The sequence below is a fragment of the Rhinatrema bivittatum genome, chromosome 9 (assembly GCF_901001135.1).
Source record: "Rhinatrema bivittatum chromosome 9, aRhiBiv1.1, whole genome shotgun sequence".
NCBI lineage: Eukaryota > Metazoa > Chordata > Amphibia > Gymnophiona > Rhinatrematidae > Rhinatrema > Rhinatrema bivittatum.
Window position 1 is genome coordinate 42,303,386 of NC_042623.1, and position 24,331 is coordinate 42,327,716.

General features: G+C 43.9%; 1 protein-coding gene across 12 annotated transcripts in view; it reads right to left on the reverse strand.

Moving 5' to 3' along the window:
• Positions 1–24,331, reverse strand: part of SLC26A5 (solute carrier family 26 member 5) — a 93,961-nt gene that overhangs the window by 47,850 nt on the left and 21,780 nt on the right. For 2 of the 12 annotated variants that reach the window (XR_003858653.1, XM_029616141.1), the window contains exons 1-4: positions 20,489–21,295; positions 19,125–19,335; positions 10,203–10,342; positions 3,215–3,325 (exon numbers count right to left, since the gene is read on the reverse strand). The exons of 1 other annotated variant lie outside the window; for it this stretch is intronic. Coding sequence is in view for 8 of the 11 variants with exons in the window: in XM_029616141.1 (XP_029472001.1) it covers positions 3,215–3,325; positions 10,203–10,342; positions 19,125–19,279 (406 nt within the window). In the remaining 3 variants the exon portion in view is untranslated. Of the gene's footprint in view, positions 1–3,214; positions 3,326–10,202; positions 10,343–19,111; positions 19,336–20,488; positions 21,299–24,331 lie in introns of those variants that run through there. 9 more of the 12 variants (XM_029616132.1, XM_029616133.1, XM_029616134.1 and 6 more) reach the window with 8 other exon arrangements.

Consider the following 24,331-nt stretch of genomic DNA (forward strand, 5'->3'; position numbering starts at 1 on the left):
ATGTCATAGAGAAAGTGTGTGTATGGGTATCTTTCTATGTCAGGGAGAAAGTCACCCACATACACACTCTCTCTCTTTCTGAAGCACACATTCTGTCACTGTGCTGCTGCTGCTCATATGCTCACAGAGTGAGGGCCCCCACTCCAGTACTACCACATGATTATCTAAAAAGGTTTTGCTTGCTGCCAGCCCTCCCTCAGCCTGCAGGTGCACTCACCCTCACCCTTGCCCATTCTCATCCCACCCTTACTCCAGGAGACTCACTGTTTCCAGCTGACCTTTTCAGGAGGAAAGCCCAGCATACAGAAACCTCCCCAACACTGCATTCCTCTTGGCTCACCCCATCCCTTTTTGTGACTGAGCTTGCCTCCCCTTCTCCATACCCCCCACCATAATTCCAGTGCATTCCCATTGACTGAGTGCTACAGAGTCTGCTGCTTTTATAGTTCCCCAGGCTCTGCACTGCCTACCTACTCTATTATAGCAGGCCCTAAAATACCAATACACCTGATATTAGGATACCAGAACAAGCCAAGCTGTTATAGATCCCTACAAAGAAACTACATGCTAGCAGAATACCTCCCTCAGACACACATGCAGAGCACACAGATCCTCACCAAATACAGAATAAAGAGACAATAAAGTTGAACTAGAATCATGCAAACAAAAATCTGAATTGGAAACCATAACAAGACAGACTCCGTATGCAGTGCAATGATGGAAAAACAGAAACATTACCATTCCTTATTAAAATTAAACAATAAAATAAAGATATAATAGTAAAGCCATATTCATAAACAGAATAAATATTTCAAAGCAGCTGATGAATAGAACATTTGAATGATTAAAAATATATAACACTGGAAAATTAAAACAGAAAACAATCAGTAAAATATTTCAAACAGCAGACACATCAAATGACACCCAATAATTAAAACAAAAGCTAAAAAAAATTCCCTTGCTCTTTATACCTGGGAACTTTAAATTTCAGTCACCCGCAGATTGTCATGGATTAGGCAGGGACAGGAGATATACATAGACCTTCTCTTCTCTTATATATACACACTTTCTAACATATGTGCTCATTCTCACACAAACTCCCTTATATTTTCTCTCACATACATGCTTCTGGCTCACAAACTCTGGCTCACATTAAAAAACACCAGTACCTAAAGTACCTGAATGTAATCCTCTCTGAAGTAAAATCAGATAAATCAAATAGATAAATATGGACGCAGTTAAAGACCGCAAGGCCCATCTGTGTCACAGAGGCCATGGTACCTCCAAGCTTTCTCTTCACTTCCTCACAATTAAGGACGGTCTGCGTTTATCCCATACTTTCTGTCCTCACCATCTCCCCCTGGGAGATTGGTCCATTTAGCCATTTCTCCGAACAACTATTTCCACATGTTGCTAATACATCCTTACATTTCCTTCTGGAATTTTTCTGGCTCATTCTTTTAAAGGGAAGTCTTCTTTTCTCCGTCATTTTTGAGAAATGTGTTGCTCTTAAATCTCTGTATTTTGCAAACAAGCAGGCCGATGCAATACCGTACGCTCAGGCTAGCACATGTCCATAATCCCTTATATAATAAGGGGAATAGTGCGTCCAAACCAGCGCGTAGCTAATAGCGCGCTCATCACATGTAAATGCCATGTAGATGAGGCTGTTAGCTAGTACCCGCTTATGTAGAAAATAAATGTGCACCCGATGCTCAATTAACAAGCTTCCATTTTCCTAACCCGTGGCTGTGCACAGGTTAGGAAAACGGACACTCGTAAAACTGAGCATCTGTTTTCCTAACCCTCGCACAGCCTCTTCTCCTGGGTGCCTGATGCCATAGATGCATTAGAGAGGCACAATTTGTCCCTAGTGCATCCTTTTTAGCGCGATGGCTCATTTTCCTAATACATCGAGCGCCCAGGACAGGTAATTGTGCATGCGTTAAAGAAAATGCATCCAGTTTGGATGCACGTTTTTATCATGTTGGTATTGCATCGGCCTGAAAATGTCAATGTTTTGTGCCCACTGTGAGTTTGCACTTGAGCAGAATTGTAAGGGTTGCACAGAAACATCCAATCATTTCCAACACTGTCATAAAAAAATGAGCAAAAGAAATACCCCATAAATACCAGAAATCATTTTCTTGTATAATTTTGAAATGGAGCAAAGTCTGCCTATGTCCTAATCCAATGAAAACATTTCTCTTGTAAGCTAAAGAGACATACAGTATTTTTCTTAAAGGCAGATCATAGCAATATTTCATTGACATTCAACATTGACCTTCATCAATGAAGGTCAATGAAATATTGCTATGATCTGCCTTTAAGAAAAATATTAGATGTCTCTTTAGACTTTCAAGTGAAATCTTTTCATTGGATTGATATTTGTAGTATTTCACTTTATTGGGTTCGTTTATTGTGGTATATATGTGGCAAAAGCCAAAATTTGCATTAAAAAAGTGAGCACATTGAAATGTTTAAATAGTGCTGCAAGATCTTTTCATAGTGGCCCTTAATCTCCAGCTTTACCCCAATCTTCCCATTATTAAGGATCCTCTGTGCCCACCTTACACATTCTTGAATTTGGTTACTGTTTTTGTCCCCATCTCCTCTGGGAGACTGCTGCATGCCTCCAGTTCGTCTCACTCCTGAGTCTATGTCAGAGCCTGATCTTTCAGACCTCCAATATGGCTTTGACTTTGCAGACTCCAAAACCCTTTAGCACACCTGGCCTTAGACATCCTCCAGGGTCAGCCTGCAGTTGACCTCAGCTCTGGTCATCTTCCAGGATCCCAATGTGGCAGACCCTAATCCTTGCCAACTGCTTTTGCTTTCTGCAGTCTCACCTTTCCTAACTTGTGGGGTAGAATATGGAAGTAGCCAGCTCCAGGGTCAAACATTCAAACAAAAAACTTATGCATACCTGAGAATAAGGGAGGAAAAAAAGAGCTAGCTTGTAGGGAAAAGGACAAGTCTGGCCCAATGACTATGTCCATTTCCCTTAATCACATGCCAACACAATAGCAACAGATAAGAGTCACTTCTTTGGGCCAGATTAACATTTGTGGACAATTAAGAATAGTCGGCTCTTGTTTGGTCTATCCTCATCTGTGCCAATGCAGGAAATGGCTTTCCCCAGCACAACTAACCTTTTTCGGAAAATAATGAAACATGGAGACACCTTAGGCTCTAAAACAGTACAAGACAGTACCTATTGATATGTGCCTTGAGGTTCCAAAGAAGGTATAGAGAATAACCGGATAGAATGAGGAGTACAGTCCAAATACCGGGGGCACAGCTGCCAGCAGGGCATACGCCAAACCTGCAAACAGAGCAAAGAGCAGTCAGTGAAAGTTCTGCCCAGCAAGAACAAACCATTCCCAAATGCCAGAATATGTTCCCTGGCAATTAGTTTTGATCCCACAGTTCACCTGGTCCTGCAATCACATTACTAAGAGACTCAGTTTCACCCTATGGAGTTCTTGTATAGGCCATAAAGCGTTTGTTGGCATAGTCTGCTTTCTGATTCAGGCTAAGTGAAAAATAAGCAGTGCAGAAGTGTGTGTACTTGAGAAGGCACAGCTCAGGCCTACTCTCATGCAAACCAAGAGATCTACCATGAAAGAATTAGGCAGACAGAAGCAATCAAACCCTAAGGAATGGATGGGGCTGCAATCAATAGATCCCATGCAGTGAGATCACTGTCTTCCCATTCTTTTCCTCCGTAACTGGTTTACAAGAGAACAGTGCCATGGAAACTTTAGCAGAGGAACATATATATACTTTTACAAACGCAGAGTCCAAGTAGTCAAACTGGCCCTGAAGAAATCTGGATTCTTTACAGGTTGTGATACCATTTGTTGAACCAAGAGCAGAATTACTCGACATGACTGCCGTCTATGAGCTTTCTAAACGATGGAAGAAGGGACCCAAGACATCTGGAAAGCCCAGGCACATCACTGTCACCGAAGATGTTTTACACTGATCCAGTAAGAAGGTTTAAGAAAATGGCAAAGAATGAAAAATCGGGGAAATTTTCATTTGTCAGATAAATTGCTGTTACACACAGTGTTATACTGAATTCTGGTACATGCCTCCTACTGCCTCACAAATACCTGGGACAGACCGAGAGGATCCAGCACATCTCTTCCCACCACTAAATATGCTTTTCTCTGGTATTTGATGCCTGCTCTACCCTGTTTCATGCTTTCCTATAATCTAGACTGGGTAGCTTCCACCTTTGTGTCACACTGCCCTCTCCCACTTGGCTCAGTACTTCATTTACTCTATTGCCTCCCTCACCACTTCCATCAGCCCTGCACTGCAAAAGCTTCCTGTGAACAACATTCACACTGTTAATGCACGTCATCCCAGCATTGCTCCTTTTTCTGTCATCGACCCTCACACTCCCTTCATTCCCAGTCGTGTAACCTATGTCTGCCCCAAGCAAGCTACATCCCGTTTCTGAGCTCTCACATTTCTGGTTCCTTCCATATGACACAGGCTTCCCCTCGTTTATCCCCTGCCTTGCTACCTTCCAATCTAAACTAAAAGTCCAATTGGTCTTTTCTGAATCTGAACTGCTCCAACTCAGATCGTCTTCTGTTTACCATGATGCTGTGTACCGACTACTGTTAGACACCCTAGCCAAAAGCACCACCTAAAAACCAAAAAGAAGTGTTGCAGGAAGTGACGATAAAAGCAGAGATCAAATATGGTCTGTGGTATTGCAGCAGGAAAGTAAAATGGGCAGCCATGACGGGTCTTGCTGCCTTTATAACCGTCATATTCCACGTTTCGGTTGCAATGGATTCCCAGACACCAGGAACCTCTCTCCAGTCTGCCTTCCTTTCAAGTGTATTTCACCACAGAAAAACTGCCGTTATGCTGAGCGCACCTCTGTCATGAGGGAAAGTCATTGGGGAGGACAGATCATCCGAAGGAAACGCCGCTTGCAATCTGTTATTTTGTCCGTTTCAAAGGTGAATTCCACGTGCCAAGAAACGTACGCTGGGCAATTTCCACTCAGCTACAGAGTGGCAGGATAACTTTCCACAGACGTTCTTTTTGAAAATGACCTAAAGGATCTGAGGGTACAAAAGTACCGGTGGAATTTGCTCCTGCCATTGTGCAGTTAGGATGGAGGGGGAGACCCTGCACGTGTATAACTGAAGACTCAGTTTTCTCCCCTGAGAATGCAAAGCAGCTAAATTCAACTGCTAGCTAGCCACTCTACAGTTACTTTCAATCAGTGCTCAGCTGCCTAGACCCCTTTGATTTATGATGATGACAGCACAGCCACGATAAAAGTGATATAAATGCACAGGCGGTACCTTTAATAGGCATGTGCAGAGAAAAAAAAACACCTTCATTTTGTTTTGTTTTGTATTTTTAATTTGGTTTTCATTTCATTTGACGTTTACTTTTAGGTCATTTTCTTTCTTCAAACAAAATAACTCAAAGAAAAAGAAAGACCCTAGAAAACAAGTCAAAATAAACAGGACAAAGGGGCCAGGTTCCTTCCATCCTTAATGTACCTAACCCCATCTGTGGGGTTCCAATAGCTCAAATGGAGCAGGAGTGAAAGCGATCCCCAGTTGATCCTGCCAATTTAAAAATGGCGCTGGCCAGTCCCGAAGTGAGCACCATTTGGTTTTCCAGCCATATGTGAAAAGGCTGTACTACGTATGACTATAAAACACATTGGCGCCAGTCTCAGGGCCCAAGCCTGGTGCCATTTTGAAAATGGGACCCAGCAGAGTAGGAGCGACTGGGGAACTCCACAGATGGCGTAGACTATGTCGGGGGAGTGAGGAAGTTGGAGGAGGCGGCAGCCTCCTGAAACAAAAAGAAAAGCCCAATGAAGGTCCATATTCAAAAGCCAATTACATGGATAATGTAATAGTTACCCGTTTAAATGGCTTATCTGGCTACATTCTGCCCTTAACTGCCGTTTAAATGGCTTATCTGGCTACATTCGTTTAAATGTAGATAAGCCATTGAAACGGACAAAATAACAGATTGGAAGCGGCGTTTCCTTTGGATGATCTGTCCTCCCCAATGACTTTCCCTCATGACAGAGGTGCGCTCAGCATAACGGCAGTTAAGGGCTGAATGTAGCCAGATAAGCCATTTAAACGGATCCAGCTACAATTTAGATGGATAAGACGGGGCATTCTGGCAGCAGGCAGAAGACATTCTGGGGAGAAGCGAAGTTAGCCGCATAAGTTAACTGGCTAATTCCGATATTTGGAGTTGCATATGGACCTCCTCAAATTTTGTTGGGTTTTTCTTTATCTTTTGTTTTCTAATGAAATGAAAACAAGGCTTATCACTTTTTTTTTTTTTTTTTACAAAACAAATGTACTCCCCTAAGCCCAGATTTTCCATTAAGTGAAGTAAGCAGCTGCTTACCAGGTGCTGGGCTGAAGAAAAGGATAGAGAACTATCTACAATCGGGTGGGTTGCTGGACCTGAGGCAGCATGGATTTACCAGGGGAAGGTCCTGTCAGACAAATCTGATTGACTTTTTTTGATTGTTTGATTAGAGAATTGGATCAGGGAAGAGCGCTCAATGTGATCTATTTGGATTTCAGCAAAGCTTTTGATACGGTCTCACATAGGAGACTTGTGAGTAAAATGAGAAACTTGGGAGTGAGCACCAAGTTGGTGGCGTGGATTACAAACTGGTTGATGGCCAGAAGTCAACGTGTAATGGTAAATGGAACCTACTCTGATGAGAGAACTGTGTTAAGCAGAGTGCCACAGGGATCGATTCTGTCCAATATCTTTGTGAGTGACATTGCAGAAGGGATAGAAGGTAAAGTTTGTCTAGTTGTGGATGATACTAAGACCTGCAATAGAGTGGACATACCTGAAGGAGTAGAGAGAATGAAAAGTGATTTAAGAAAGCTTGAAGAGTGATTGATGATTTGACAGCTGGGATTCAATGCCAAGAAGTGCAGAGTCATGCATCTGGGATGCAGAAATCCAAAAGAACTGTATGTGATGGGGAGTGAAAGGCTGATGTGAACGGACCAAGAGAGGGATCTTGGGGTGATAGTGTCTGATGATGGCGAAGTGACAAGGTGATAGCTAAAGCCAGAAGAATGCTGAGCTGCATAGAGAGAGAAATAACTAGTAAGAAAAGGGAGATGATAATGCCCTTGTATAGGACAGAGATAGGATGGAGGCAGTCAAGAGAAGAGCGACCAAAATAGTATGGGGTCAGTAACGGAAGACTTATGAGGAAAGGCTGAAGGACCTAAATATGTATACCCTGGAAGAAAGGAGAGGCAGGAGAGATATGGTACACACCTTCAGATACCTGAAAGGGTTTAATGATGTATGAATTTCAAACCTTTTCCGATGGACTAAGGGTCACAAAATGAAACTCTAGGAGGGATGACTCAGAACTCATGTCAGGAAATATTTCTTCACGGAGAGGATGGTGGATGCCTGGAATGCCCTTCTGGAGGAGGTGGTGAAGACAAAAAGAATCAAAGAATCAAGGGATAAACACTGTGGATCCCCAAAGGCTAGAGGATAGAAATAAAGAGAAAGGTGCATGGTGGTAACTTGCTGGTATGGCGGTTACTAGCCTAGTGGTTAGAGCAGTGGGTTACAAACCGGGGGAGACTAGGGTTCAAGCCCCACTTTTGCTCCTTGTGACCTTGGGCAAATCACTTTACCCTCCATTGCCTCAGGTACAAATTTAGGGGTAGATTTTAAAAGGTTATGCTACCTGGCGTGCGCACATGGACGCCCGATTTTATAACACGTGCGCGCATGTTATAAAATCAGGGGTCGTTCAGGCTATGAGGAAGGGCTTAATCTCCGCTCTACACATTGAAAATGGATACAAATTGTTTTTCAGATGGTACATAACCCCGGCCTCTATTCAACATTTCTCGCCTAATTCCCTGGGACTCTGTTGGAAACTTTGCCAAGAACGGGGCACTTTCTTCCATGTATGGTGGCAGTGTCCCAAAATTCAGCAGCTATGGAACTCTGTATCGACCTGGATCTCAATAATCCTGGGCCTGACCATAATACTTACTCCGTCTCAAGCACTGTTGCATGAGGATATTAAGGACAGATTGAAATTTCAGAATTACTTTATTAAATATGTGGTGACAGCTACGAGATGCGCTATAGCGCGCAGTTGGAAGGATCCTCGAGTGCCCACTTTATCAACAGTGCAAGAGTTAGTCAGGACCATGCATGCCCTTGGGAAAATAACGGCTTTCCGGAATAAGTCGGTTCCAAATTTCCATAAGGTGTGGGGCAGATACGAACAATGGTCCAACGCTCCCATGGACTAGCTCGGGTCAGTGATAGCAAGCCGGGGACCTGGAGCCTTATGTCACTTCAATGACGGATTAGAGTCAGCTTGCCCATAGACTCAGAACCTTGGGGGGCCATTGTACTCATTGGGGCATATGGGACAGGCATGTTTCTCTGTTTTTAGTTCTCATACCTCGTATGTTACTTACCAGGTACACTAACAGTTTCTTTTTGATGCTACCTCTAGGGGGGGAGGGGGGATTACAGGGGGTATATATCTCCACATAATGGCTCTAAATAACGTTGAGCAAATGCAATCTCTGTTCAAGTTAAGTATTATGTCTATTGAGTTAATTGCAATTTTGTACTTCTGTTATGTGCCAATAAAAGCTATTAATCAAAAAAAAAATAAAAATCAGGGGTCGGCACGCAAGGGGGTGCACAATTGTGCAACTTGTGTGTGCCGACACCCGCGGCCTTCCCCCATTCCCTACCCCCTAATCTATCCTTCCTACCCCTTCCCCTAACCTTCCCGCCCCATAGCTCTAATCTAGTCCCCCCAAAAGTTTTAACTTACCACTTGCGCCTACTCGAAGCAGATGTAGGTTGCGCGCGCCAGCAGCCTGCCGGCACACGGTCCTCTAGCACAGCGACAAATGACCGCTGTGCCGGGGGCCTCGAGTTCGCCCCTGCCCCGCGCCCCCGGACCACCCCACCCCCACCCCTTTTCTGCGGCCCCGGGACTCATGCGTGTCCCCGGGCTTTATGCGCGTGGCTGGGCCTTTTTTAAATAGGCCCGGCATGTGTAGGCTTTTGAAAATCTACCCCTTAGATTGTAAGCCCTCTGGGGATAGGGAAATACCTACAGTACCTGAATGTAATCCACTCTGAAGTACGAAAAGCGGAATATAAAAATCTAAATAAATAAAGCCTTAATGCTTTTGACGCAACTGCAACATCGCTCTCTGCTTTATTGGCGAGAGCTTGGGGGAAGAGGAGTTGGATTCAGACAACAACCAACATGGGCCCTGACTTTTACAATCTGGGGTACTGATATGCGGACATAAGGGAAAAAGCACAGGACTGCTTCTCCAGCCAAGTCCATAAGCAAAGCACGTCAAGCAGCACTGTCCTAATTTTCCAAAAGGCTCCTCCCACAGTAAAAATGTTGCAAGGAGTACATTTTTTTATGGATTATCATAAGGCTTGGGGATAACTGCATGGAGCGGTGGTTGCTACCCTTAAGAGAAACATGGGGGTAACTTACACTGCACGGCAGATACTACCATAAGAAGCTTGCTGGGCAGACTGGATGGACCATTTGGTCTTTTTCTGCTGTCATTACTATGTTATACTATGCTACGCTATGCTATGTTATGTTAGAAGTACCTCCTCTTCCTTCCTGGTGGCACATTCTCACAAGTGCCACTCAGCCCATCACTCCACTCCTATAAACGCCGAAGAGGCCCACGGGCCAACTGCATTCAGAGAACTGTAGAAGAGAATTGCTGCTGGTCCACCCCTGTGCTGTTAACAGAGTGGGTATGACAGGCTGAGCAGTGCTTGTGAAACGTGCTGCTGGGACAGAGGATGGAGCACCCCTTTCAGTGCAGTGTATGTTCAGAGGAAGACGCCCCGCCTCCCATTCCTGCATCCTTGGAGAGGACACCCCCTCCTGCTGTTGCAGTTCCTCGATAAGTAAGTTCAGCCCTGCATATATTGGCTTTATTCTTTTCCTGCTGTACTAACTCACTTTTAATTCACGTTTGAGCCATATATATATGTCACAACACATGACTCTGCAACGCTACCATTTCCACATAAGAGAACTACCCAGAGAAAAATACAGTACAAGAGATATTTAGTGGAAGAATAAGAAAAAAAACCCATATATGCAATGGAATTTTACAAACCTTGAGGTAGCTGCATAACCCCCGTGCTTAATCCTGAAATAATGTCCCCTAGAATGTACTCTTTCACAGGGTACTGCGGCAGCCATTTTAAAATGGGCAAAAAACTGTAGAGATGAGACTTGGCACGTTCAGCAGAACACCTGGACAGGTGAAGAAAAAAAAAAGAAGACCCAGAATGTGAATTTATAAAATTATTAACCTAGAAAAGAGAGCTTTCCCGTTTTAGTCAGTGCTCCAGAAACTGGGAAAGTACAAAACTAGCTTACAGGCACCTCTAGGGGCACATTCTCAAATTAACCTCAAGGCCTAAATGAAACAGAAATTGAAGCAGGCTTCTTAAAGGCAATGGGTTTAATGGAGCCGCAAACCTCTCTTCTGGGAATGCTAAATTCAGTTACCTGAATGCAGCAGGGTCAGGACCTCAATGATGCCCTGCAATACCTTTAATGGAGGTGACACAGATCCTTGGCTGCTCTCACAGCAGATTCTCCTGAGCAGGACAAAATGGCGCTCCAGATAAAGATTGCTTTTGATACCCCTCTTCCTTTTGGGGCTTGAATGCTCACGGACTGACTCAAAAGGGTGCTAAAACACTCCCCCACCCTTGGTTGGCGCTCAAGGCGGTCACCCTTCTTGCCCTCCCCCTGGTAATGGCCTTGCTTAGACACACACTGCTGTCCTCAAATAAGCCATTTACAAGCCGCAGTACTCGGATCCCTTGATGCTACTGCTTCCTCGTTATGTTTTAATTCTAGGTCTCTTTCCTTTCAGGGTTTTTTGGAAATGGTCTTTCTGCTGGGCTAATTACCAATCTGCATCTTGTGTAAGAATAAGTCAGGTGATAACCCAGATAACTCATTATCTGTCTAACATTTAGCCGGATAGCATAGAGCTGGGGTTGCCAACTCCGGTCCTGGAGAGCCACAGATAGGCCAGGTTTTCAGGATATCCACAATGAATATGCATGAGATAGATCTGCATACAATGGAGGCAATGCATGCAAATTTATCTCATGCATATTAATTGTGGATATCTGAAAACTAGGCATGTTTGTGGCTCTCGAGGATTGGAGTTGGCTACCCCTGGCATATGGGCATTCCAGGGGCATTTCTAGGAGGTGTTAAAAGTCAGCTAAATTAGCTGGATAGCTTAACTATAACGGCTAAGTTATCCAGCCTTGTGTGGCCAGTAGGGATGTGCATTCGTTTCCTATACAAGCATGTAAAATGAAACAAATTAAATGAATGAAACGAATGCACATCCCTAGTGGCCAGATAACCTGCCACTTAACCAGATAACCTCCCAGCCCAATTCCCTCCACACCCCCAAAAATGTTTTACAATCCTACTCCCCCAAACTTGAATGTAATGCATTTTAAAGTGTTTGAAAGGTGGGATATAAGTCAAATACATCAATAAAAGCTGATACTTCTGCCAAGCAGAAACGTTTTCTTCCTCTGTGTACCAGATCTCAGAAATCAAAGGTGATTACTAAGCCAGAACGCATAAGATTAGGAAGAAAATTCACCAAAAGGCAAAGTAGGAAGGCACACGCCACAGCATCGGACTGATGCTTGGTATCAGGTAGCATAGTAGAAAGTCCAGCACCGGACCTTTTGCTGTAATACTATAGTGTCATTGCAACAGCATTTTTCTGTCAGAGGCCATGTGCAAAGCTCCTACTGGAATGATGAATCATAGGCCCTAAATCCAGCCACTAGATGTCACCATTGCACAATGACTGAGAGTCCCAAGGATCACAAGACCTGACCAAGGAATCAAACCCAGGTTCAACACAAGGCAGTAAGGAGCACTGCTCCCAAGCCACAGGGTCAACCCCACTTGTTTACAGCCCAAAGGTGATCACCTAATCTTGCTCAAAGAAAACCCAAAGGCCTACATCTAAATGCTGTGCACATAGGTGAATATTTTTATTAGCGTTTCTCTTCACTTGTGCTTGTTGATGAAAAGTAATCTTGGTAGTCCTGCTTGGACCACTGCACTTTTTTCAGTTGGTTTCCCCTTATTCTTCTTTGTGCCCAGTTCAGTTCCTCCAACTCAGCTGTCAGAATACTTTAGCACTAGCTACGGCTTTCTAATGTCGCATCTCTTCTGGCCTTCCTCCACTGGCTTCCTGTCAGCTATTGTGCTTTCAAAATATTGGGATTTTCTTTCAAAATGTATCAATGGCTTAGTGCCAGCATATCACTAGGATCTTGTTCAACAGTCTATCCTCTCTTGCAGGATACATACCCAGTCACACATTCTCCTCTACATAACCTCGTTCAAGACAGCCTGAAACCATGAGGTATCCTTTCAAAGGGTAATCTATGTTAACAAGTATAATTTACACAGATCAGCAGTTACTACCCTTAACAGAAAGCATGGGGTAACCTGCACGGAGCAGAAGTTACTACCCTTAACAGAAGGCATGGGGTAACCTGCACGGAGCGGAAGTTACTACCCTTAACAGAAGGCATGGGGATAACCTGCATGGAGTGACAGGTACTACCCTTAATAGAATGCTTGGGGTAATTTGTTCGTACCAGCAGTTACTACCCTTAACAGAAGGCATGTGGATAAACTGCATAGAGCAGAAATTATTACCTAAGAAACTTGCTGGGCAGTCTGGATGGACCACTTGGGTCTTTTTCTGCTATTTACTATTTTACACCATATCTTTAGAATAATCTCCTCTCCTGCTACACAGAAAGTTCCTACCTTGACCCTCTTCCAATCCCACCTTAAAAAATGTTTTCCAAATGCTTAAAAATAAATAAAATCAGGTGTGTTAATATCATTCTTATGTTCTACTTGTCACTATCGTTTGATTGATTCTATATTTGTCACTGTATGTATCATTTTTGTTGTCCACGATCCCTTGACACATGGACAACCTTCACCCCAGAGTCACCGATGGATGCTGAGGTTGCTCGGAACTCTGATCCGAAAGCCGCAGACCCTGGATAGGGCTCCGTTCCCTTTCCTTCCTCTGGTCTCTCCTCACGCCCTCAGTGCCAAAATGCTTCCCCTTCACGCTTGAAGCTGCTGCTCTGTGTTGGATGAGACAGCATCACCGAAGTCGGTTGGTTGCCAGTACCCTCCTCTCCCAAGTCTGTTTCCTTAAGATCTTCTCTCAGTGTGCCTTTGTAGTGTTTCCTCTATTCACTACTACTATCTTTTTCTGCACCCTAGTGTTGTAGTATCTGACTCCTTCTCACCCAGCGCTGAGAGCTGAGCTGTGGCCCTGCCCTCTGGCCCCCCTTCCCTGTGTTATGATTGGATGGGATGGGGAAAGGAGGCGGGGCACAGCACAGCCCTCAGTTCCCAGTGGCTCCACAGATCTCTGCAACAATTCCCTCTGAGTCCCTCCCCCTCCCTCACTGAGTGCTGGGCCAAGACCAGAGAGAGAGAGGGGCTGCAGCGAGCCAGCCCAGGGATATGGGAAGGAGGAGGGGGAGGGCATATTGAGAGAAGGTGGCACAAGGGAGACAGAGATGAAAGGCTGAGAAGATTTTAAGAAAAGGGAGAGCAAACCACCTGTGTCTGAGAGAGGAAGTTGTGTGTTTGGGGATGTGCGTGTGTGTATGAGAGGAAGTTGTGTGTTTGGGAGTGTGTGCGTATGAGAGGAAGTTGTGTGTTTGGGGATGTGTGTGTGTGTATGAGAGGAAGTTGTGTGTTTGGGAGTGTGTGTATGAGAGGAAGTTGTATGTTTGGGGATGAGTGTGTATAAGGAAGTATGAAGGTGGGTGTATATTAGAAAGGCTTTAGTTAGAGAACAAAACTGCATGAGAGAGGCTGCGGTTGATGTCTTTATGAGAATAGCTGAAATAACATTTTATAAAACAAAGTATATTGAGGGGGGTACTCAAAAGCCAAGTAATGAGTGGAGTGACAACTGACAGTAGTCTGTAACCTCTCCCCACCCCCTGCCTCCCTTCCCACAAAGCATGAAGTTTAGTGGGGTGTCCAGTTATGGTCATGGAAAAGTTGGCCCCCTAGCTAGAATGCTGTGCACTTCCAGGCAGAAGCTCCCTTGTTCAATTTCTGGATCAGGTCTCCTGCCACCTGGGTTGGCTGCTGGTGGGGATGTGGCAGAGCAGGGGTGGGGAGAGGGGAAAAGGTGATTAGTGTCATCTGGTGACCGGATCAGAGGCGAGGTTATACGGTATTACAGAAGCAGCCGGGGTGCATGGATCTCAGCTTCAGGACCAGGGCCGGAGCAAGAGTATTTGGCGCCTTATGTGAACTTTGGTCCTTCACCTCCCCCCTCTGTGCTCTCTCCTACCAGTGGCACTGGGCTCCAGCGCAACCCTCCCTTCTTTGGCGATACTGGCTTTAGCGCAGCGTCCCTCTGGGCCTCGTGCTGGTGGGATTCTGCTGCCCCAAAATTTTGTGCTCCGAGCAACGGCCTAGTTTGCCTAATAGCAGCCCCAGCCCTGCTTAAGATCATTATTGCAATGACCAGGCTAGGAAAGGTGGGAGGGTCTATTAAAATAGAGGGTAGTTGTGAATGAAGACTCATGATGCCAGGATCACAGCACTGGTTCCAATTGTGTTGGAAAGAAGAAAGAAAGAACTACCAGATTGAACCCCGTAAGAACACGCACTTCAGAGGCGACAGGAAAGGTCTCCTCTGACTGATTTCATCATTTGTCAAAACTTTGACTACCAACTTCTCCGATGTGGCTTGGTGAAGCCAGACCAGTCATGAGAAAGTAACCTCAGCAGTACTGGAAAAGGTGGTGAACAGGCCTGTGCGTAAAAAATGCAATTAGGCACATCAGGGTGGATATTCAAAGGCCGCAGAGCAGATAAAGATAACTGGGTAATTTTACCTGTTTTTTTTCTTTAACTTTCTATTTAACAAAGAATATCAGCTACAGTTTTTCAGCATACATCTGTGATTCGTATCATATAATGCCTAGTCACAATAAAGTCAGTAGACAAGAACACCGAAACACTGACCAGCCGAAGTCGAAGCTGAAAGTCAGGCTAAATCTAGCCGAATACAATTTGTCCACCTAGATTTTCGCCTGCTAATTTGGCTGATCGCACTTGTGCAGTTAAAGTTAGCCGGTTACCACTGAATATTGAGCTAACTGGTTTAACTGTCATTTCTCCTGCAATATCTATACCGATATACCATGTAGACCAATAATTCGGTTCCATGTTTATTTATTGCAATTCTGTCACCTCTGTACTATCTTGATCACTCAATATCTATTCCTATGTACCTCTTGATATATTGCATTACTGTTACTTCTGTACTACGTTGACCACATTCTAAATAGTTGTTGCTTTTATTCAGATCTTAACGCAATTTATTGTAAATATTTTGGAATTTCCCTACTCTTATCTTATCCTTTTCAATTATCTATATGTAGTGCATAGCTCTCAACACTGTAATTCTGCCTCCATTCTATCACTACCTTTCCCTCTTATCTGTTCGTTATGGTTTATCTTTTATATAGCTTTTCCCCCGCTCCTGGTTTGATTTCAATTTTATTGTAAAGTCCGATGCTGTTTTTGTTGCTTGGAAACCGATGTGATGTTCCCAACGAATGTCGGTCTATAAAAACATTAAATACATTTAAAAAACAATTTCTCAACCCTCCTCTTACCTACACCCCCCTTTAAATTCAAAATTATACAATTTATCACAAGAATCTCTTGTAACAGAAATCAAGAAACACTACATCAGACAAAAAACATAGTACATAAAAAAAAGAAGTGGTGTTCCTTATTTAATACATAGATAATCTCTCAGTGCTGAGTTATTGATACTGTCTCTCTTAGACACTCTAAGAAGGTGCCTAGACTCTGGGAACAGCTATATTCTAATTTCCCTGGACATTATAGCATCCCATCTTGTTATATCAATTACAAGAATGTGGAATCGCTGGCTCTCTCTTACAATGGTTTAGATCACTTTTGTCACAATGGTCTCAACGCATTTAGTATAATAACATGATCTCACAATGGTCAAAAATTGTGACTGGGTTACCACAAGGTTCGGCTTTATCTGCTACACTGTTTAATGATTATCTGATCACTTTATGTAAGGTCCTAGCTGGTCTCTGCGACGGATATAAATTGTATGCCAATGATATCCAGTTTTTTATTCGCATCCAACCATCGTGGACAGAGACAGTGGAGCTTGTTAATCTATGTGTCTCCACCACTAAGAAGTGGTTATTTTTTAACAAATTGTCGCTGAACCTTGCTAAAACGCAGTGTGTTTTGATTCATCGCTCTCCCTCTAAGACTCAACAAACCTCAATCGTAATTAAGAACACTGCTTTTTCACTCAACTCCAGTATTCGCAACCTTGGAGTTATCGGCCCTTTCTTGTCCTCCCCTCATGTAAGAAGTATGTTGAAATCTGGTTTCTAAAAGCTATGGGTTCTTTATGGTTTCAAACATCTTTTAGAGGAACCAGATTTTAGGACAGTGGTTCAACCATCAATTTTACCAATAGTTGATTCCATCCTCCTCAGCTTACCTGCCATGACGACGAAAGCGCTGCAATTATTGCTTAATGCTGCTGCCTATCTGATCTCTGGCTATGAAAGACGTGACCACATTACTCCCGTGCTTATGGCCCTTCATTGGCTTCCCATCATGGAACGAATTAAATACAAAATCGCTGTCATGACCTTTAAACTGACTTCCTCACTTATGACACCTTGGGGCAATGCGTTGCTACATATGTATTGCCCAACACGCCAACTGCGTTCCTCTCAAAGGGGTTTTTGGATGTACCATCTGAGTGTCATGCAAGATTATGTTGCACTAGAGACTGCACTTTCTCTATGAATGCCCTTCCAGAGGCATTACGTCTGGCCAAAATTTTAAAACTTTTAAAACTTTGCTGAAAACTTGGCTGTTCAAACAGGTCTCTTTTGAGTCACTGTTCTGTGTGAGCCTTAATTGAGCTGGTCCAATTTTATGTATTTTATGAGTTTGTGACTCTTTGTAAACTTTTTATGCATGTTTTGCTTGTACATCGCCTAGTGTTTTGTTTTAGGCGATTCATAAATCTGAATAAAGACAAAGAAAAAAAAGGTTAAAAAAAAAAGCTCCAAGTGTGGAGTAAAAGACAAAAGATAAAAGAAATGTCTGAAGAGGAACAAAACGAGCAAATAGACCAGCACTAAGCACTGGCACCCTTTTTTAAATCAAGAAAGCAGCTTGGCTGAGATGACTCACAGAAAACTGATCTAGTATTTTGCATTCTCAGGATACATTTACAGGGATAACGAACAATGAATTGTGCCCTGAAAGTCAAGGCTTCAGGACACATGAGAAGAAACTTTTTCCTATGATCCCGAGTAGTTCTAGCAATGTCCGGAGAAATCCACATTTTCTGACCATGGTATAAGTTTGCTTCTGTGTAATAAGCAATCTCATGATAGAATCTCAATCTGGCAAATTAGTCTGGCCAGACAGATTCAGCCGATCAGAGGGCCAGGTTTTGAACCAGCTCTGGTTTTAACCAGTTAAATCAGTTTGAAAATCAACCCCACAGAAAACAAGAACAAACACGTACCAATCAACTCGCTTTAAGAAATGTCATACCACAGTGACAAAGCAAAAAGGAAAATCATTCAGTCACGCACTCGCCCTCAGCTAGAAACAAATGTGGCTCCACCCACCAAAGTGAGCACGTGCGGATACCTCGGGGTGAAGAGCTAACCGGCGCAGCAAGTACACTAAATCAAACAAGCTTTAATCTACCACTACAATCACAAATGGGATTTTTAAAAGCCATGAAATCCTACTAGGGATTGTAGGAATAAAAAGTCAATCGGTGATCCCTTCTATTGAACTCAATACACCTGTGCTTAGAAACACAGAAATATAGAAAATGACGGCAGAAAAGGACCAAATGCTCCATCCAGTCTGCCCAGCAAGCTTATGGTAGCATCTGCCGTGCTATACAGGTCATCCCCATACTTAGTATCCCAAACTGTCAACGTCAGGGCCTTTGTTGGTTGCTGTCTGAGTCCAATTCACCATTATCCCTTGCTGTTGATGCAGAAAGCAATGTTGGAGTCACATCAAAAGTATCAGGCTTATTGGTTGAAGGTGGTAACAACCGCATCAGCAAGTTACCCCCATTCTTGTTTTCCCAGACCGTAAAATTTAATGTCCTTGTTGGTTGCTATCTGAATCAAATTCCTTTTTTCTCCCTGCCGTTAACACAGAGAGCAATAATGGAGTTGCATCCACAGTATTAAGGCTTACTGGTTAAGAGTAGTAACCGCCACACACCAAGTTACTCCCATGCACTCTTTTCTTCATTTCCATCCTCTAACCTTTAGGGATCCACAGTGTTCATCCCATGCCCCTTTGAAACCTTTCACCGTTTTTGTCTTCACCACCTCCTCCAGAAGCTTTCAAGAGCTATATTGAACGCACTTAGCTGATCCAGGATATCCTTGGTACAAAGTTTTGAGATATTTGCATTCATTTTCAATTACAACCAGTTTAATTTGAATATTTGGCTACCCTGAATACCAGACCTGTCTGCAATCCTCAAAGGCTGGTGTCTGAAATCTCTGGATTAAGCAAAAGTAAATGTACTTTGAATAAATAAATAAAATGCTTTGACGAACATTCACAAAAGGTAAAGAAATGTTCGATTCTTGAGAACTCAAATGGGTGCTTTTTAGCTCCTGCTCTCGTAGCTCCTCCAAAGCCAGTTTTCAGGATATGCCAAATGAATATTCACGATATACTGGCACCATTTCATCTAAGAACTGGGGTAACTTGCATATTGTAGTTACCCTGAAAAATCAGAGCCTTTTTTGGGCCAGGAAGAAAGACGTTGAGAGTCCCTGAAGGGAAACGGAGACGTTCCATTTCTGCACCAGAATGAGAGAACACCAAAAAGAAAGACCTTACCCGTGGAACATACCGGAAAGCGTGCACAATCTTCTGGGTAAGAGGTCGAGACTTCTTTTCTTTCACGTGTAGCCGCTCTTGCAAGGAATCATAGTTATACACGGGACGCTCCACGTGGTATTTCTGGATTTGTGCTGAACAGTCCTCATGTTCTGAAACTTCTTCCATGGTATGTTACCGTTATACATTAAACGGCAAAAAAAAAACCCTTGTGCTTAAAGTCACTAGGGGAGGAAAAAGAAAAGGACATTATTTAGCTACCCAACTTTACCATCATCAGTACATTTTCTATAACTACAAGAACGCTGACAGGGCTGAAAACATGGAAACTTCTGTTATTTGTTTTCAGCCCTGTGATGTAGCAGCAACAATATGCAAATTCAGTTACCAGAGACCCAATCGCATTTCATTAGGAACTAGTGCAGCAGGACAGATTGATCACCAATGAGGAAAAGGACAGGAGCTTGAAGGAGAGGCAGAAAATAAGTTCCTTTAAGTTTGAGAATATGCAAAGAAATGTCACATGAAATGAAAAGCTGGATCACGTTTGCAAGTCTTTTTACCCTGTATCTTCTTCCAAGAAGCAGCAGCAAAGATTTGCAAACTGAAACAACAGTACTTGCCTGTCGTGCTGGGCTAACACCTTGAAAACAGTACGGACACATCTGTCACTGCAAGGTGGCTAGCTGCAGGTAATCTCGGTGCTGAAGTGTCACAACCAGGTCTGGTTTTCAGGACATCCACACTGAATATGCATGAGGTATATTTGCATGCACCGCCACCACTCATGCATATTCATCGTGGATGTCCTGAAAACCAGACCTGTTTGTGGCACTCCAGAACCAGAGCTGCCTACTCCGCGTAGGCCATCAGAGAAAGCTGAGCCAGCCCCACCTCTATTACTGAATTCAAGTGCCACAGATATGTGGGGTTTTGTGGTTTCGCTTTACAGATCAAAGGCAAGTCCCAGTACGCAATGCGATATATTACAAAAGCCTGGCTGAACGCCAGATATGCCAAGCATTTTTTTCCCCACAGATACAAAATGGCAGAAAATCCTTTAGCACTTAGGCCCTGGAACTGTCCTTGAGGATTTGAAATTAACGTTGTGGTCACTCACCCATTCCTTAGCAAAGGACAATACCACCTAGTGTGTGCCCTGGACATAGTGTGGGTCAGCATTAGCATCACTGCACACTTGATTCAGAGACACAAAGCAGGCACAAAGCTTCCTACTGCTCTGAGTAAGAACAGCAGACATAGGAAGTCGATGTTAAATCAGTAGGTAACATTATCAGGCAGTAACAGACCAAACAGGGTTCCCAGTAATATGGAGATATTCGTTTCAGGTTTTTTTGCATTTAGTTTGAAACGCACCTTTGGTACATTTTGCTGAACATCTGGAAAGTTCTTTCTACTGAAGCTTCTTATATTCTTGATTTGGGTGCCTCTCAGTTGCACATTACAAAACCATACAACACCATTAAGAAGTGCAGAAAGTAATAAACATAACCTTTGACAAGTCTAAATGCTGGAAAAAAAAATGTGCATCTTGGCTGCCTGACAATACTGAATTCCTGTTTTCTGCCAAGACGTGCAGTCGGCACATTTCCAACTTCTTCACTCGCCTGCCCTGTGCATTCACTTAATAGTGACCACACGTACACACTGTGCTCACCAGCGCGACTCCAATTCAAGCCTACACAGAGGCCGCTGGGAAGGTGGCAGACGGCTTGCTTTCTCCTCTGGACCTCTTTCCTTTTTCTGCACATTCTGTCCTTTCCCCCACTCGCACGTCCGGTTTTGCAAGCTGTTGAATCATCCTGAGCTGGCTGACAGCTGCAACTCGAGATTATTCGGGCAAAGTCACTCAACGGTGGCCAGTGACAATTACTACGAGGGAAGATAGAAACCATATGACGGCAGATAAAACACCACACGGCTCATCCGCATCTCCTGCTCAGCTTTATGGTCCTTTCCTCTCTCTCGGAGATCTCCTGTGCTTGTCCCAAGCTTTCTTGAATTCTGACACTGCCCCACCCCCCGTGTCAGCAAAAAGAGTTTGGTGTCCTCTTTAGAGAGTAGGGGGTCAAATTCACTAGTAGAAGATGTATTGCCAAAAGACGTCTCCCTTCACAAATTTGGTCAGAGACAGCCCTTGAGCAAGCCATTCACAAAGGAAACTTCCAGAGGAGCTCCAAACTCCTAGGGGCTGTGACTAGAAAACAGAAACAAGAGATTTGTTTGTAGGGGGCCTTCGCCAAGGCACTGCACCCGTCTCTCTCCTTTCCACTGCAATGTTGGATCGCGCTCCGGGGATAAAACGTAGGGTTTGTAACAGCCAAACTCTGTTTCGTTCAAAACGGAAACACGAAAACGTGAAAGGTTTAGCTTAGCAGAACCCAAGGACAGAGCGAAGGCTGTTACGCTCCACCTCTATGGCCCAATGAGGGGGGAGGGGTGTCGGAAAATTCGAACAGTCAGCAGAGGGGAGCAGGCAAATTTCTCATAAAGCATCAACTGTTACATAAAGGCCTAATGAATGGAAGCTGCAGAAACTTTCACTTGGAAGGAGATTACGAACACTTTTGGCTGAAGCTTTCCTGAGGATAAAGCCTTTATTATGGAGGGGATTGATAGGGTCTTTATTTGGGTGAGAAAAAAGCACGGCAGATCTGGAACACAAAGTGCATGAAAGGGAAACCCTGTAAGGATAAGCCAGGAACACTGTAACTCTGGTTCCTACAGGCCACCGGCATAGTGCGGTGCAAGAGGGATTAGGAGGGGCTCACTTGCTGTAAAATTCCTCAGCGGCGCGTCTGGAACTCTCTGCCAGGCCACAGTTTCTCTCATACTGCAATGAAGATATTTGGGCCGGCTAGGAGGGTATTTCTCTCCGGCCGGTGGAGAGTTCCTCCAAAATACAATTCTTTGCATCCCTCCAAATTCTGCGAAGAGGGGGCCATATTGAAAGAAGCCTTGCTCCATAAGGATGGGGACTGTATATCTGAGCTCTGGGCAGCAAGGGGCTTTCCTTCCTCTGAAGGCCTGAACTTCATGTCATTGGGGTGGTGAGGAAAACTGGACGTAGATCTCTCTAGCCTCGAGCTGTCCCGACTAGGGGATGGTGTTTAGTTTGGTTTATGCGGTTCTCTTGCTATACTGCCTTTCTATATCAAACCAAAGCTCAGTGCCAGCTCAGAAAGGGTCTCACACTGAATGAAACTAACAGGCAGGCCTTGGGGCAGCCGGAGAAGTGATTGCAAAGCACTACTGATTAACGCTCTTGAGAGCAGGAGGAGGGAGCCCGCCTTCAAAAGCAACACAGTCCTCTGCTCTTTTATACCCAAACAGCTTGCATGGCACAATAACCTCCTGTAAATGACTTCTGCTGCCATTAACCGGGGTGACAATTACCTGGATGAACATTAAACATTCATTTTACAATTGCAATGGCTTAATAATGTGTGCAAATTGCTCTTCATGAAAGGTTCATGGCAATTTAACTGAAAGTGACTGATGAGCGTGATTTCTGCTGCCAGCTGAGTCACCCAAACACAGAAGTTTAACAGGCAGCGAAAGCACAGAGCGGTCCCGGGCCGCGCAGGTTCCAAAGATAGCGTTCCGGGGACATCAAGTCTCTCGTCTCCGGGACATTTCACCAGGTCCTCAGGAGCGTGCTAGGGTTTGTAACTTCTGCCCTGTTCTGGAGGGTTCATCTTTAAGAAAAGGAGAACTTGCTGAATTACACAGAAAAATGAAACAAAGAAAACAAAAAAAGAGAGAAAATAAAGGCATGAAAAGAAAGAGCAAGATGAGGTACAGAAGAATTCACAGTTTATGTTGGGAGTGGGGTGAGGGGATTTTATAGCAGGCCACTTCCAACAGACTGGATATTCAAGAACCATAAAACAGATCCCCCAAACCCACCCCAGATTTTATTAGGTAGGATAGCATTGAATCTGGGAGATGTTTAAGGAGATGGGCAGGACATGGGTCAACTGGGCATTCTTCATTTCCTAGTCGTCTTGTGAGGTTTTTGATATCTTCTAGTCTTTGCTTACGTACTACAGAACTAGTTCATACTGTAGAAACATTGAACAGAATGGGGAACAGTGGGGAGCCTTGTGATATACCCCATCTCAGGGGCCAAGTTCAGAGAATATTCCCTGTCCATTAGGAAGGACTGGATCCATTTTTTTGTATTCCCCTGTTTACCTGTGTTTGATAGTGGGGTGATTAACTGTGTTGGAGGCAGCTGAAAGGTCTAATAAGACCAGAGGCCGTATTTTATCTTGATCCATTAGTAGCTGTATGTCATCAATCAGAAATACTAGTACTGTTTTAGTGCTGTATCCTGTACGCAAACCAAACTGGGCTGGATCTAAGCTGTCATTTTCTTCAAGGAAGTTTCTTAGATGTTGGATGGCCATGGTTTATAAAGGTTTCGCTAATATAGGAGGCTTTGAAACTGGGCGATAATTGGAACATGTTTTAGTGAAAGTCTGATGATTGGAGTAGAGATATTGCTGAAGGAAAGCATTTACAATTTTTCAGTGGAAATGATGAGGCAGGACCATATTATTCCTTGCAATGAATATGGTGAAATTAAACTTACCTGATGCTTGTTAACTTCATTTCCTTTAATCCTGTCAGACCAGTCCAGACAAGTGGGATATGTCCTCCAGCCAGCAGATGGAGGCAGAGACAAAAGTTTAAAGCTGATTTTACTCCCCCTATAAAGGTCTGGTGCTGCCCTCAGCTCTTCATTTCTGATGCCAAAGCTAAGACAACCAAAGGAAATTGTTAGTTTGGGTTTCCAAATCACAATTATAACCACAACTTACTGTAATACAACCATCAAGTTCACTCCAAGGTTATTAACCCAGGAACAAGAATTCCTACACCAAGCTCACAATTGGGACAGCTCATGTTAGATTTCTAAGCTTAGCAGATTATGAGCCCTTGATGCTGTGGCTTCCTAGGGTGGCTTCTGGACTGATCTAGCAGGGTTAAAGGAAATTAACCAGCAACATGTAAGGTTAATTTTACCTTTCTTATCATCCATGTCAGATCAGTCCAAACAAGTCGGATGTCCCAATACTCCATCCATTCTGGGCGGGAGGAAGTCTCAATTGCTCTCAGAACAATTGAATCCGAGGCAGAGCATTTCCCCACCTGCTCATCTCTACTGAGGAGCTCAGAGCAGGGATGACATGG